Source organism: Erithacus rubecula (genome assembly GCF_903797595.1).
Source record: "Erithacus rubecula genome assembly, chromosome: 1".
Classification (NCBI taxonomy): Eukaryota; Metazoa; Chordata; class Aves; order Passeriformes; family Muscicapidae; genus Erithacus; species Erithacus rubecula.
The window spans coordinates 81921323-81937732 of NC_136658.1; the positions used below are offsets into that span (position 1 = coordinate 81921323).

The window sequence follows — 16410 nt, forward strand, 5'->3', positions numbered from 1 at the left end:
AGTCCTGAGCCACTGGTCCTCATTGCAGGGCTGCCTTCAGCACAAAGGTCCAGTATTGGCAAGTAAAAGACACACCAGAGATCCACCAGCTAGTAAACCCTGCTTTAGGGTGCTCAAAAACACAGCCAAGCGGTGGAGAGCACCAAATTGATGCAAAGTCATTTTGGCAGCTCAAGCTTACTGAAGCATTTCCAAAAGGACAACTTTTCCCTAGCAGATTCAAGAGTGCTATGTGCCTCGTTTCTCTGTCATCCATCATAACTTCGAGGCAAATGAAGCAATTTGAGGAACAGCAACAAGCATTATCTGGAAGAGTGGTTTTATAGGGAAAGGTTAAAAAAGCTTAATACAGCCAGTTTTGTTAAAGCAGAGGTGGATGGAGGCATGTCTCCAGCCAGCAAATGTTTAAGTAATGCAAACCTTAAGGATGGAAAGGAAATACTTCAGCTTATACATATGGTAACAAGTAAGAATAAATGAAAAGTGGTGGGGAAAGACTGAATATCAGAAAATCTTGTTGGCAGTGAAGAGCAGAGCCTGTGCAAAATTTTCAGGGAAATTTTTAAAGTTATTTAAAAATAATTTTAAAAATACTAATAAAAAAGCTACTAGGAGTAAGTCTGCAGTAGCAGAAGAGTTGATTGGATTACATAACCACAGCATAGCCTCCTCTATTCCCATTTCTTCCTATGTTTGGTTTATCTTCCACCAATTAACAATGTACAATATTTGGTAAAAGTAAAAAGAAAGTAACCCAAGGCACACACATGACAGAAATCTCAATGCTGATTTAAGAGAATTCATGTGCTCCCAGATCCTGAAAAACTGACCCCACAAAAATTTCTCATTTATTTGAGTGCAACATCACTTGGATTTGATCCATGTCACACAGAAGAGGCAATTCCCTGCAGGAGAGACAAGGTGGTTCAAACAATAGATTATTGCTTTTGTAGTCTGCCAGGCAGATAATCTCTAGTGAGTACCAGCAGTTGAAAAGGTTGCAGATTCTAACTAACCAGACTGACACTCTCCCAGAAATTTTGGCGGAAATTACATATGTGTATTTTAGCATTTCTGGTATCTTGCCCAGGGGAAAGACAAAAAACAAAACAAAAAAATTAAAAAACACAAAACAAAACAAAAAGACTATAAACTATCAACCACGGTATCTTACATGATAATTGAATGCTGGCAGTTTGGTGAGCTTAGAAGGAATACCTTAAACTACAGCTCAGTAAATGTAGCAGTCTTTAGGTACACAACTTTTGACTGAGGGACCACCACACTTTTCTGGTGTTAACTTTGTTGTGGCAGTCATGCTCACAAAGCTGACAGTGGCTGCAGGAATCAGAGTACAGCTCCCCATTTCAAAGTCTTTCTGACGTGTTTCTCCTGTAGAACAGGGCATTCTTTCATCTGATGTGTCAGCTGTTGAACTTTAGTGTCTTAAAGTATTTATGTCACTTCTGTTTATGAACATAAACACACTTGCATAAAAACTATATTCTATGTCTTGTCATAATTTATTATAAGAAGCTTTTTTTCTAGTATAGAAATTGGTTTTTAAACTGTTCAACATGCTCAAACAACACTGCAGTATCCAAATGCTGATATTTATATGCACTGCTTATATAAATGAAGCAACTTGAAGTGTCTCAAATACATATGAAATAATATAACCCAGATTAAAGCAGAAATAAATTAATGGAATGCTTTTTTGCTTTATCATTTACAGACATTGGACCATATTGTATTGATTTTTCCTGCACAGAAAACTGTGGGAGTTCTGGACAAAGATGAAAGGGAGAATATGTACTGTGAACTGTTTGTTTTCTAGTCATAATATCTTTTCAAAAGACATTCTGTATTTAGAACAAACAAAAACTACCCATATTTTAATGCTGAAAGGTTGAAGATTCATAGATAACATAACAGTAGGACTCATGGTTCTTTTCTCATTTATATCATGGCCTTTCTTTTTAATAGCACAGTTGGCATTTCCATTTTTACTCCAAGGCAGATTTTGCCACACTTACATCTTAGCTTCGTTAGAGTTCCCATTCATTTCAGTGGGTAGGATGCTCTGCAGCATGAATTACGAGAAAGTCTGGCTGCTTGGTTGTGCAATACTGAATTTGAAATACGAGAAATAGAAAACAGCTGACTTTTTTTTCCAGAAGAGCAATGCATGTACAGCAGAAGTCCATTTAGGAAGGTAAAATCAAAATCTTACAGAGTCCACTGTAATAAGAAAGCATCACTAACTGCTGTTTACCTTTCTGAGTTCTTAGATTTGATTGTCCTCTTTGATGTACATACCTAACCCCCACAGAAGTCAACATGTGGGCTTCTGCTCACAGCAGTGATCCAGCTTTATATTTACTGTGGTTTGGGTGGTTCTAAGAAATATGAACAGAGACTCATGCTCATAAATTAGTGATTTTTATAAACCCATTTTCAATGCAGTAGTCAAAAGACTACAAAACTTTGAAAGATTAGTAATTTACACAGAAGCCTTTGGTTCCTCCTCACGTCTTCTGGAAATGATCACTATTGCTGGGAAAGGTTTCGATCCAGTACTTCTAACATTCCCTTTCTTCCTTGAAAAAAAATCTAGCTGATGCTGTGGCTATAGTTCAACAAAATAACTGCATCCAGACTTTCAAGGTGTCTTTAGGGAGTTCTAACAATAAAGAACAGTGTATGTTACGGCTGTGTAAGAGCCATAACAAACGTTACTATTTTTAGTCAGGCTGTTAGTCAGTCCCTTAGAGACTCTGGCTCAATTACACTACCAAGATCTGTTATGCTGTTGTGACAGATGAAACTCAGTGATGTGTTCAACCACTTCAAACCCAGTGTGACGTGTTGATCAGGTGCTGAAATGAGCAGTTGAGAACGGCACGTGGGTGCATAGTTTTTTATTCTAAAAAAGCTAAGGCAGTTCTCCAGTGAACAGACTGTACTACAGACTTTTGTTTCTGACACTTTATCCAAGATGACTTTGAGACTTTAAGTCCGGGATAGATTATACCCGGTTCACATCTCTTACTGAGAGCATTTCCACATAGCACACCGGGTATCACAGCTTCTGTCAGCACTGGTTCCACGGACCCATTTCCCAGCGTAGCTTCCACTTGACAGACACAAACCTCACACGTGTAACAAGGCACCTTCTCTATTACAAACTCACTCCACGCGTTCCCGAACGCCTTACGGCCACGCGGGTCACCCAGACAGTGACAGGCACTTTTCCTCCCCCAAGAGCGGCAGACGCGTGGTGTCCCGCCCCGGCTCCAGCACAGGCCCTCCCCGCGCCCCAGGCATGCAAACCCTCCCGTTCCTCCGCTCCTGCGGCGGCCGAGGCTGCTGCGCCGACGGCACCGGCCCGGCCCGGCAGCTCAGGTTGGGGGGGGGGTTCCCTCAGGGTGAAGCTATCAACACCCCTGCTGCCCGAACAACGCTCGGGGCCTGCAGCTGGGCAGATGAGACATGGGAAAAGGACAGAACACTGGAGAAAAACGCCCCAGTCTTTTCAGCGAGGCCGCGCGGGGCCCCGCACAGGAGCTGCCCGCCCGCCGCCATCTTGGGCGCGGGTGGGAGAAGCCCCGACAGCCTCGGCAGGGAAACAACAGCGGCCCCCGGCCCTCCCGGAGACCGGGACAACCACACACCGCTACGGAGGCGGAGGGACCCCACCGCCAACAGCCCGCGCTTACAGAAGAGCTAAAATAAAAAGCAAAAAAAGAACACTAAAAACATAAAGTTAAACCAAAGGGTCCCACTCGCCAAGCCAGTGGCCCCAGCAGGCGGGGCGAGCGGAGGAGCGCCCTGCCCGCACTTAAAATGGCACCTGCTCCCCGCCCTCGCGCGGTAGGGGCGTGGCCCCGCCGGGGGGCGTGGCGGGCCGTGACACGCGCGTCAGGAGCCGCAGCGCGCGCTGGCGGGGGTGTCCGCCCCGCCCCTCCCCGAGCTCCTCCGCGCGCGCGCCGCGGCCCGGCCGGAGACAGACGCGGACACTCGGCGGACCCGCGGCGGCGGCGGCAGCAGCAGCGCGATGACGGCGGCGCCCGGCTGCCCCCGCTGCTCCCCCCGCTGCCCCCGCTGCTCCCCCGGCAGCTGCCCCTTCCCCCGCGCCGGCGGCTGGGCAGCCGCCTGGCGGGGCGCGGCGCTGCGCTTCGCGCTGGCGCTGCTCCTCCACACGGCCCGGGCCGAGAAGGAAGGTGAGACCCAGATTTGCCTTCCCTTTCTCGTCCTCCTTGCCCCCGCTCCTCCTCTCCTTCCTCCGGTGGCGGTGGGGCCGTTGGCGGCCGCGGCCCGCGCCCGCTCCCCGGCGGCGGGGTGGGGGGGGGCGGCTGTGGGGCGCCCCGGGGTCGCGGTGCTCGTCCCGCGTCCCGCCGGCTCCGCGTCCCGGGCGTGCGGCGAGGCGCGGCGCTGCCTGCCCGCCCCGCCGCGGCCGCCGGAGCGCGGGTGCGTGTCTGTGGCCGTGTGTGTGCCGCCCTCGTTTCGCGGGGCTTTCTTCTCCCTGGCAGCAGCGGGGACGGGGATGGAGATGGAGCTGCCCTTTAAACAGGCGAAAGGGAAATAAATAAATAAATTAAATACGAGGTTTTCTCGCGTTGAGCTGGTTTCCCTGCGGCAGGCTTCCAGCAGGAGACGAAGCCAAGCCAAACAGACTGGCGAAGCTGCATGAGAAAGGGCAGAAATGCACGCTTTTGCATGGATGGGATTTTGATCCCTCACCAAGTGGTTGTGGGACACCCCTTTCCCTCCCCGAACTTTTGACAGGTGTCCGGAGCCTTTGCGAGGTCTATGGCGCGTTCTCCAAACTTTATAAAGTCCCTGCCTGACTTTCCCTAACTTGCAGTGTCTGTGATTTTGGCATGAAGTCTTTTCATTGTGGTTTAGCAAGGAAAAAAAGCCCCGAGCAAAACACCTAAGCATAATCTGTAGCATTGCTGAGAACAGCTTTCAAGCATTTCCAAGACTCGTAGGCTACTTGAAAGCATGGCTGTGTGGCAGCATGAAAATGCAGCAGGTAAATATAATGTATTACTAAAGTAGGTGAAGCAGATTTACTTTGGCTGGACAGGAGAATTTTTTTCAGGCAAGTTGCTGCACCGGAGGAGGGAGGAGACTGAGGTCTGATAGGAAGAAACAGAGTAAGAATAAAAAAGAGTAAGAATAGAAAGGGCATGGAATAGGAGCTTAGCAAAGAGGGGGCTAGTCTTGTGCCTAAACCAGACTTGAGGGAAGAAATACATCCTAATAATGCAGACATTTGAAAAAAAGTAGATGCGCCTTTCTAAAGAAGGGCTCAATTTCATTTTCTAATAGCTTTGTTTTACAAATATGAGGATGTTGGTATTAAGTTGATTAAAAGTCCAAATCAGTTGTTGCACAGCCACTCTTGTTCACTTGGCTTTGTCTACAAGGAATGCAAACATTTAGAAAACGGTGTGAGTATGATCCCATATCCTTAGAGAGATAAGAATGTATAAGTTTTTCAGTGTGGCCTGTGGTGTCCTGAGGTACTAAAAGAGTTCAAATGCTTGAGAAATTTCTATTTTTAACTCTGATTGTGACTGCATTCCTTCACAGGCAGTAAGGTATATGTGTTTATAAGCTTTGTCAGTGATGTCATATACTGGTATGATGGTATTGATTCATACTCTAAAAGTTGTGACAGCCAGGGCCATGGTCTGGTTTGGTTCATTTGTGAAGAAGATACTGGGTTTTTTCCTCTATGGACTTTTCTTGGCATTCCTAAATAAACAAAGGCAGTTTTAGATTCATAGAGTTTACACAGATACGATTGAAGCCCTTCAATTGAGTAGTTTGTAATGATAACGTTTACTTCTGTGTTTAAAGTCTTTTACTTAAAAGTTATCCTAGCAATACATCTGTCATTTTCAAAAGGTGAATTTGTTTCTCAGACAGAATATGGATTTCTTTTAGCCTTCAGATTTGACATTTGCTTTTCTTGCCTTGTGTTCTGCTGCTTAGGGTAGTCTATGAGTAGCACATCTAAGGTCACTAGTAAGTGTTTCTTCAGTGTTTTTTTGGGCTTTTTCTCAGTTATTCATCTTTTATGGACTCCTGAACAGAATTCACTGGCAATCTGCATTTGTGGATCACATGTTGGAAAGTGTTGTCTTGCAGTCTTCCTTTTGCTGAGTGCAATGGCTGTTTAAACCCTGGATTTAACAAATCGAAACATAAACCAAACAATAGTTTTAAAGCAAGACAAAGATTAAAGGGACTTGTGAGATCTAGTCCCACTGATCTTAAGCTGCAGTATAAGGGCCAGTCTGTGAGAGGTAGTGACTGAGCACTGGAGAGGAAGGACCACTTTGGACACTGGGTCTTTAGACCAAGGTGGGAGCTCAAAATGTGGTTGAGAAGAAAGGAGGGGAGGGTGTTCAGGCTCTGTCCTTAACTGCCTTAGCTTTTACCACGTTATGTCAAGTTAAATGTAGTAAGACACAGTTTAAAAATAATAGTCAGGAAGCAGGGAAGTAGCTAGGAATATCCTTTCCATCTCCCAATTGTGGGCATATATTTTTCTCTACAGCTGCAGGAAGGAAGCTGTGGAGAGGGATTAGGGCTGAGGTTGTGCATTGTTGCTCCTGAGCACGGCCAAGTTGAAGGTGGCTATAGTAAGACACAGTGCAATACTCCAGAGAATTTGCTGCAGAAAAGTCTTCGTAGAAGCAAGTGCCAGGTGAAATAGTGTGAGAAGAATAGATCAGAATATGACAAAAGAAAGTGAAAAACTAATGTGGAGGGCACTCTTTTCCTCTTACCTTGCATGAGGAGAAGCTGGGGGAACCATGGTGAGAAGATTATGCTGGCTTCATGTGGAGAAGGACCAGCAAGCAGTTCTTTATGGATGGAGCTGTCACAAGTAGAAAGAAGATTGATGCTGGAGTATTCTAAATAGACATGACTGTTTCTAGTACCCAGTCTTAGTTAAGGAGTTTGAGGAGTAAACATCTTTGACTAAAAGCAAGCAAAACTGAAATTGTTTGTGTGTTCTAGCTGTAAATCAAAGTCTTGAGGAATTGTGACATTGCTGTACACTCTGTGCTAGAGAAATAGAACTTGTAGAAATTATCTGGTATCTGAACAGATAGCAGGGTAGAGAAAACTGTGTATGAACCAGCCAGAGAACCTTAAACATAATTTTCAGACTAAACACTGATATGTGACTTTTTTTGTCCCTAGCTGGGTCCTCATGGGTACCCATGTATTGCTGAGGAATGAGTAAGGCTGAGAAGGTTGTAAAATTTTATGTTTGTTTTTTTTTCACTTAGGAAATCTGTGAACCATTGCAAAAGAATGACATGGCAGGAAAAAATTTCAGTCTCACAGAGCCTCTTGCTGTCTAGGAGGAGCAAGAATTAACTTTAGAGTTTCGTTGGCAAATACGTATGATTTTCAGGATTTTTGTAAGGCTTATCCTTTCCTAGTGTAATTATCACATTCTGTATTGCTGCATAGATTGAGCACAGCTGTCCGTTTATATTGGTGTGCTTTTTGTTTGGTGTGTTGTTTGCTTTGTTTTGGGGTTTGTTTTGTTTTGTGTTTTTTTGGGGGCTGAAGGACACATAATACACACAGAATAGCCTTCTGGGGTTTAGTTTGCTGGAAGCCATAGTAATGCTATAACCCCTTAGTAAGTTAAGTGTTTTGAAGATAAATATCTGATGTGAGGATGCTTTTTTACCTTAATTGTTTTGTGTTGGTTCCCTTATTTATGTACATTTATATATTTTTAGAAAATCTTTACTTTATACAACTTTTTTTTTTTTTTTTAATTCCCTTTTATTTGGCCAGCTGACTGAAAGGCTGTTTACTTTGATAGTTCTCTTTCCTACCCATCTGCTCACAAGATAGGTGCAGCAGGAACAAGGTTGATATTAAGGCTATGTTCTATTGCTGACTATAATTTTTGATGTTGCATCTTGGTGCTGGACCTGGGAAAAAAATTCTTTTTAAACATCTACATTATGATGCCAGATAGACCAGTGAAAATAGGACCTTTTTTCCTTAATGCTTGATATATTCTCTTCTAGTTAGTTACTGAGTGTAAGTAGGATATTATCAACAGAGCAGTGCACTGATATGTTGGCATTCTGGTTCTATTTTTGTCATTCTTTCTAATTTAAAAATAAATAACTTTTCCTTTTTGTTTTCTACTGATATTTAAAATAGCAAACCAGGATACTTCACAGGAGTATCAAAAACTAGATTAATATTGGAAGATAATTGAGAGAAAGCTTATATGTTTCATATTATAAAAAGTCTCTTCATTGTATACTGCCTGTTTGTCATATCCTGCTGTCAGAACTAATCTAAGCATGCCAGCATTTACTTTTATGCTGGTGTTTTGACCCTGACTTAAATCAAAGTGATTCAGAAAGAATGACCTCAGTCAAACTGAAAACACTCCAGTTGAAGTAGCACATCAGAATCATGAAGAGTGTGAGGGAAACACAGTGGATAAAAATTGACCATGCTATCTCCCTGTGGTTTTGAAACTTAAGTGTAGGACAGCTGATTAGGTTTGCACTGTGTCTTTGCACTTGTGAATGAAAAATATTGGTCACGTGCTTGGATTGAATAGTCTCTTCCTTGCTTGTGAAATCTTTGGACTAAAATAAAGGCAAAAATTTAATGCAATGGACAGGAGGTTGAGACCCCATATTCTCCATGACCTTCAATGCAATCTCAAAATGCATGCTATTCCCTCCCTGCACCTCTTTCTCCCTCCCTGGTGTTCAGTTATATTGCACATATGAAGCAGACTGGGTCCCCTCACCTGTAGAGATCCCTTGAAGGATGGTGTGTTCAGTTGAGGGACCTGAATTGTCATCTCTTGAAGGAACTTGCTATGGATTTGTGTAGTGGCTAATATGATGAAATTCCACCAGAGTGTGCGGAAGTTGGTAGACTTTGCATTATTTAAAGCTTTCAGTTGTGATTTTTTTTTGTGAATGATTGCAGTATGGATTGCTCTGAGTCATTTGGATGTATTTGTGCATACTAAAATTTTCAGCTCTTTGCTTGGACATTTGCTGTGAGTCATTTTATTTCAAAGCCTACCCAGTTTTACACTGCTTAAAGTGATACGTGTTATGGTTCCACAAGTCTGTAAGTTCAAAGAATCTTTTCAAACAGTAAACTTGGTAAATGACCTGGGAGTCTGTCAGTGAATGGTAGATGCTGTGGTTCATGCATAACGAGCAGTAAAAGTTATGTGACTGAAGCACAGGCTAGAACCAGTTTGGTTTGTTCCTGTGTTTGTGGGTACGGCAAGAATAGAAGTCTATAATGATCTCTTTTATTTCACTTGCTTGTACCTTCTGTCCAGTGTAGTGCCTCTGACTTTGTCAGTCTACAGCATGAGCTTACCTGGGTATAACAGGAGCTCAAGAAAGTGCCTTTTTTTTTTTTTTTCTAAAACACAGCAGTTGAATTAAATATCTACTCTTCATAGTAGTTGGTGGGGGTACTTGGAACTGGACTAAGTAATACCTTGGGCAGCCTCCTCTAACTAGATGTTCTCTGATCAGGTGACTGGGGTGGAGCCTCCAGGGTTGCATTATCCTGGAGTTCCAAAAGTTGAGCACAATTAGTCCTTACATTAATCTATTCACACTGAGAGAGTAAGCTAACTTGAGTTTGAGCTGAAGTTATTTTAAAAGTAATTCCTGATTTTCAAAAAAAATTGTGCTAGTATTTCAGCATTTTTAATGTTATTTATACCAGGACAGGATGCAGAATTTCTTCTTGCATAGGGAGAAATCAAAGGAACCAGTGACCATTAGAGCTAAATACTTTCAGTTTGCCTTTCTAGTCATAAATACATGTGAAGAATAAACTTCTATCAGATATGGATTTGTTAGAGGCAGCTGTTAAAATTTTAATGGGATGCAAGATTGCTGTGTATTTCTGTTTTCCCAACTGTCCTTATGGAATAATTAGTTATTTACTGACTGCAGCAAAGATGTGATGCAGCATTTGCATTTAACATTTTTGAAATACCATTTTAACCTTTTCTCATAAGCAGCCTTGGATAACTTTTGCTTTGGAATATTAAAGGGCCAAAACCAGGATCATGTCTCTCTCTCCCTTTGAAAACCTTGGATGTAATGGGGAAATAGCAAAGAGCTGAAAGATTGCCATGTAATTCCAATCTTTGAAAAGGAGGAAAAAATTGAGCTCTTTCACTAGTTTGAGATTTTCCTGCTACAGTTACCAGATTAATCTTCTCACCAAGACTATCATAGATGCATTTTTAATACCTGTCCTCCTTCTGCCTGGCATAGCTAGCAGCAGAGAACAATCTGAGAACAGGAGTTCTGCTGTCCTTCTCAAACTGGTTTTAGAGATACCTGAGTGAAATTTAGTGGAAGGAACTGTACAGGAAATGAAACTATGCACGTAGCAGCTCCTTCTGTCTGTGTACTCTGTGAAGCTACAAAATGTTATGTAATAGAACTGTTTGGCTGACTCTAATGCAACATGCTTAGTTTTTTTAAGTTACTTTATAATTGGATCCATTTTGTATTCTTCATAAAGCAGTTTGTCTTTTCAATGTCTTAACTGTTATCTGAGGTTTCTTTCAGTTGATCACCTAGATGTTGGGCTGTATGGATTCAGTGTAATAGGATGTGCGTGGACTTTTTAAAGTTACTTAAACTAGAAAAATCCCAGACAACCCTTGGTTATAGGGTTAGGTTTTTAAAAATTGTTTAAGTGAGGAAGCATAGATAATGTGATGTCAAATAGATTAAATCACCATTTGAGGGAGTGATGATAGGAGACAAAGTTGTAGACAAGTATGGTACCAATTTAAGTAGTTTGTAACATTTCCTAATAAGTGTCATAATATATTAAATTAATTTATAGACTGGTTATCTTAAGCTTATAAATAAATATGAAATAATCTAGAAACACAGAGGAAGTCTAAATGATTCAGTGATTTACACCAAAATACTGTACAGATATTTACAGGTGGAATTTGTAGATAATGATAAAAACTATCTGAGCAACTAGATAAACTGCAAGATGTATGGTTTTGGTTTATTCCCCACAGTGGTTCATGCTTTATCTCAGAGGCTGGCCACAAGGAGCTCTTCCTGGCTCTATTCTGGGACCTGTCCTGCTTTATATCTTTGTCACCGATCTGGAGTTGGAATGTACCAGTGCTCAAGGGCAACTCTCCATTTTGGAGAGATCTGAGCAGGACAGAGCAATGAGCTGTCAGACCTTCATGAAATCCAAAAAGGACAAATAGAAAGTCCTTTATATGGAACAGAATAACCACCTGCAGGGAATACAACCTGGAAGTGCTATACATGAGTCAGCAATGTACCCTGGCAACATATAGGAGTGTAGCCACTGGGCTGAACAAAGTGATTATTCCTGTTTACTCAGCACTTAATAGACCACACCTAAACCACTGTGTATAGTTTTGTTCTCTGCCATCCCACTGGAAGTTTGCAAGGATGGTCAATATGTGCATGACCTATGAATGGAGGCTGAGGGATCCTATGGCAACATGCCAATATCAAAGTAGTTTATGGAGGAAAATGAAGCCTGACTCCTCACAGAGATGTATGGCTGGAACCTGAGACAGTAGCCAGGGAAAGTTTGTTTTGTGCTGGGAGATACTGCTCTGTGATGATCTGAGTAGGAGAGGCACTTGGACACTCTAAAATAGCATTGAAAATTCTATTTATTAAAGATAACCATATAAAGAGAGAATAGTATAGATAATTTTATATCTCTTTTGATGCTGGGAGCCCTGAACTGTGCAGCACCAAATAGACCTTTGCAGAATCCATGTGCAACATGCTGTGCAGATCTTATCCACAGAAAGGCTACCCCATGTTGCTCTGTTGGTGGATTTCTTGCAAGAAGACAGCTCTATTCACAATTTTTGCAGTCAGGTAGAAAGAATGCTCACATGGGAACTTCCATCTGCACTTTCAGATAAAGCAAGGCCACCCAGGTGGCATAATCGCTGGTGGAGTTGGTTGGAAACAGCTCCTCTGTTTCAGAGGGCTGGCTGTGCTCCCCCTGCAGCCTGGGAGCACAGGCCTGACAGCCAGCCCAGACACGCAGCCCAGCCCAGCTGGGTCTGCTCCGCTTGGCTCCGCATGGATCTCTGACTCCTCGTCTGTCACGGGCTTCCGGTCAGGTATGGTCTCCTGCCTTGACAGCGTGAGTCTGCGTTTCACCCTGAGCATGGTCAGGCGTTGAAACACCTCCTCTAGACAGGTTGTGCAATCTCTTGACTTTGGAGGTTTTCAAGGACCAGCTAAATGGAAGCCTAAAGCAACATCATCCAAATTCAGCATTCACTGTAATGTGTAACAGCAGAAGGTGGAGCTGGATGACAGTATGAAGGACCATTCCACTCTCAGTTTCCCCATCTCAATGTTATATGTCTTCCTTGTGATTTTAAAACTTAGTTGGAGCTTGCGATAGTTTTGTTGCAGCTGATGGGAATACCTAAAAGACAAAAGTCTGACTTTTCATGTAACTCTCCGGTGAAGTCAGTGTTATGGTAATAGTAATATAGATATAATTTTGGTAGAAGCAGACTAGTAATTGTACCAGGAAGCTTCATGGATTGCTGCATCACAAAAAAGTGTGATCATAGATAAAAACAAGACCTTATCAACCATTCCTTATTTCGGTAATTGTGGACCACATATGCTTTATTTGTCTCCATGTTTTTGTTCTTTCTCTTGAAATATTTGTTTTAAAAGGAGTATTTGTATTCCATTTTTCCTGTGAAGCATAACACAGTAATTAGTTTTCATCTTTGCCAGCTGCTGGCAATATAACAATACATTCAGTTATGGTTTACATGTTAATATACAAGATGTATTAAAGTTATGCTTAACAATCTGTGCAGCTAATATGTCTGAGGAAATACTGAGAGATTTGGATAGTTAGTGTTGCGAAGTTTTTGACTATTCCTTTCTTGAAGTACTTGGTCCTTACTAGTAACCATTTCCTTCTTTTGTGTTTGCTTTGGTATTCTGAACCTGTGTATAACTTCAATCTGTGGAGGCAGTTTAGAGGTACCAGAAATTACCATTATTTAGTGTACACCAGGAAGCTGAGGCTGCTCTTGCCCTCTAAGTTGTCTGTCCTAAGTATAAGAAGGTAAGGAAGGTGTGTGTGTGTAACTTTTATATTATGATACAGCTACTTTTATATTATCATATATCTTTGCAGTTTCCTTTTGTGTAGCTTAACTAGGTCATGATGTGCCCAAATAGCTTTGGCTGACCTGCATCTTCCAAAATATTCAAAAGATTAATAAATTCCTTGTTTTGGGAGAAACATGATTACATTTGATACTGAAAAAGAGGTGGTTGTCATTGACAATCTGAATCTTCACAGGTGAAATCTGTGACAATCTAACAATCTGACTCTAACAATCACTATTATTGAATATCATTAACTGATGGAGAAAAGACTGAAATGAACTTCCAGTTCATCAGGGAAAATTTGTGAGCTTCGGTGCTTGATGAGTGTTGTGAATTCTTCCTTTGATTAAATGAAATTTCTCTCGGGAAGAAGACTAGACTAAGGATCTCAGAGACTGAATAGAGCACTTCTTTATTTAGCATTACTTAATTAATTGTGCTTTGGAAATACCTGTTTTGTGGGGAAAAAAAAACCCTCTAGTGTTGAATTTAGCAAAGTTGTGCCTATTTAGGTTGAGACTGAGTACTAGGCATATCAAAGTAGAAATGAGAGGTATTTTTGAGTGAAGGTTTTAGGGGTCAACTTAGTGATGAGTGGTTGTTGCAACTTCAAAGTAAAATTAAATGTCTCTCCATAACATATTCTGTCACTAACCTAAGGATTTGGAATTATTGAGTGAAATCATCATCTGTGTTGCACTGGGTGTCAACTTAGATCATCACAGCTGTTTGTAAAAGAGTCTGACCAGAAGAGATTGTATATTTAGTCCTGAGGGGTAGTTGCTTCCAAGGTATTGTAGGTAGCTAAGTTGCATTTCTGCAAGCATTTCATATCCCTATACCTACTTGCACCTTCACTTATTAATGTTTTTGGACCATTCCTCCCAAACTGAAATTTGCCTGTTTTGTTTCATTGTTTTTGCTCTGTGTTTTATCTCCTTTCAAAACTTTCAGCTGTTCTTCTCCACCCTTTCTTCTCTGGTTTTATCAAACCTTGCAGCCAGCTTTTTCCTGCTGGTCTGTGTTCCCTCATGGCAAGTCAACAGACTGCTGTGCTCAGCAATCAGTAAGTAGTGTTACTGTCACATCATTAATACTGTGGCTTTAACAACAGGCATTTTCTACGCCTTCAATTGTTGTATTTATAAACTTTAAATGGTAGCTGAACAAGCATCATTTTGCCTCTCTTTTTTACTTGTTCTTAGGCTTGCTAGCTGTTTTTAGTGGACACTTGAGTGTTGCCAGGTGAGCGTAGGAGGGGTGGGGATACTGGGCTCCCCCCTTCCAATGATAGCTTCCCCTTCCCCTCTTCCCTCCAGTCACTTTGTGTTAACCAAGTCGCAACTGTTACACAACTAAATCTAAACAATTGTGTTGTTCACGTACCCTTGTTCTAAAATTTCGTGCAGTTCCACCCTGATAACTGACCAATAAATAAAGGGAGGGAGGCAAAATCAGGCAGGGAGGAAAGCAGAACTCTCACTACTGTTTCTGTGCCATGAGTGATAGAAAGCATCCTCTGTATAGGTAGCAAGGTAGGAGTAAGGATGGAAAACTGAGCAGTGTCCACAGAGCATAAGCTGTAGCCTTTACCTGATAGTGTTCACATTGCCAACAAGACATTTAGATGTCAGGAGGTATCTGCCTGGCTATGTCAGCTTCCTGTTCTGTAGGGGGTTTTTTGGAAACTCTGAAAATTGCATCTTCCTTCCTCTTTTCTATGGTGTGGAGAACAATGCTTGATCTCTGTCGGTGCTTATTAAGGTTGTTAATCATCCTGGATATACCTTTTAGGTTGGTCTATCCCCTGTGTTGACACAACCCATTTTAGGTAAGTGAGGGTCTGTTCAGTGGTTCATTTCAAAAGAGTATATGTTTGGAAGACTGATCTTAATGGTAATAGCTGAAATTTTTATCATTAATGCATTGTTCTCCTGAGGTTCCAGAAGGCATGAACTGACTGCTGTTTCTGGCAAGCTATGTATTGAATACATTTCTATATGCTGAGATTAGAATTACCTTTTTGCACATCAGTTTTCAGTGCTACATGAGTAGTAAAACTGCCACAATGAAAAGTTTCTGATCTAAAACTTGAGAAATTGAGAGTAGTTTTGTTTGTGCCCTCTCATTGCAGGACAACTTACTTTGTTTTTGGGGGTAGTTCCAAATAATTTTATGTCTGTACACATTCAAGAACAATATATGTATAGGAGTATAATTTAGTTTAGCACATTGAAATTTTTAAATTGTCATCATTAGAAAGAATAGCCGTGTTTTGTATGGCCCAAAGCAGAAAAAATGGATGCTATTTGCAGATCTTTGTTTTCTCTTTAGCTTCCTTTTAAATTTTCCTTCTTTAAATGGTTTCTGAGAAGTTTCCATGAGTGTCAGGAGTATTGTTCTCTTTGGCTTAAAAATAGCATGCACAAAAGTTTTTCTTCTGCTGAGAGAATTATTTCTCCCTTTTATTTAATTCTTTTAAAAAATTATTTTAAAGTAAGTTTTCTCATTCCTACCCCTCTATGAATGGAATTAAGTATTATTTCCAGAGAAGTATTTTGGAGCCAGGAAATAAATATCTTTGGAGGAACAAATCAAATTTTTGAAAAGTTTAAAAGTAAAGCACCAACTTAAAGCATCTGGCAGCTTTCAAAGTAGTATTTTGATGTTTTTTTCCAAGTGAAGTTTTATGGCCTTTATTGCTACCACCTGAAATCCACCATTTTGGCCAACAGCAGAAATTTTTTAAAACTCAATACAAAAGAACTATATGAAAATAAAAATTGCTTTAGTTGAAGTGGATGGAAATGCATATTTCTGCACGGCTGAAATACAGGCTGAATACTGAATAAGCATCTGAGAATAAAGGTATAATAATAATATGTTATTGTTTTATGTGTGTGTGACAATATGAAATCATCTAATGTAATTTAGTTCAGAAAATAAATAAAAGCAGATTTTTAGGTGTAGTAAGGTGTAGTACATCTTGCTTTAAGTGAGCTTTTCAGTGTATGTATGTATAGTTTTTTTGCTAGGATATATGTATCACAGAGCACATCTAATCAGTGTTAACTGTAGAAGAAACCCTTAAGCAGTTGCACTGTCTTCTGAAGCGTGGAACAAATGTTGTGAGCCAGATGTGTGAGCAGCAGCTTCAGGGTAGAGACCCACTTTC

General features: G+C 41.3%; 1 protein-coding gene across 1 annotated transcript in view; it reads left to right on the forward strand.

The window, feature by feature from the left end:
- The first annotated feature begins 3913 nt into the window (after nt 1-3913).
- Nucleotides 3914-16410, forward strand: part of TMEM131 (transmembrane protein 131) — a 91323-nt gene continuing 78826 nt past the window's right edge. The window contains exon 1 of the mRNA XM_079307887.1: nt 3914-4223. Coding sequence (XP_079164013.1) covers nt 4058-4223 — 166 coding nt within the window. The 5' untranslated portion in view covers nt 3914-4057. The remainder of the gene's footprint in view (nt 4224-16410) is intronic.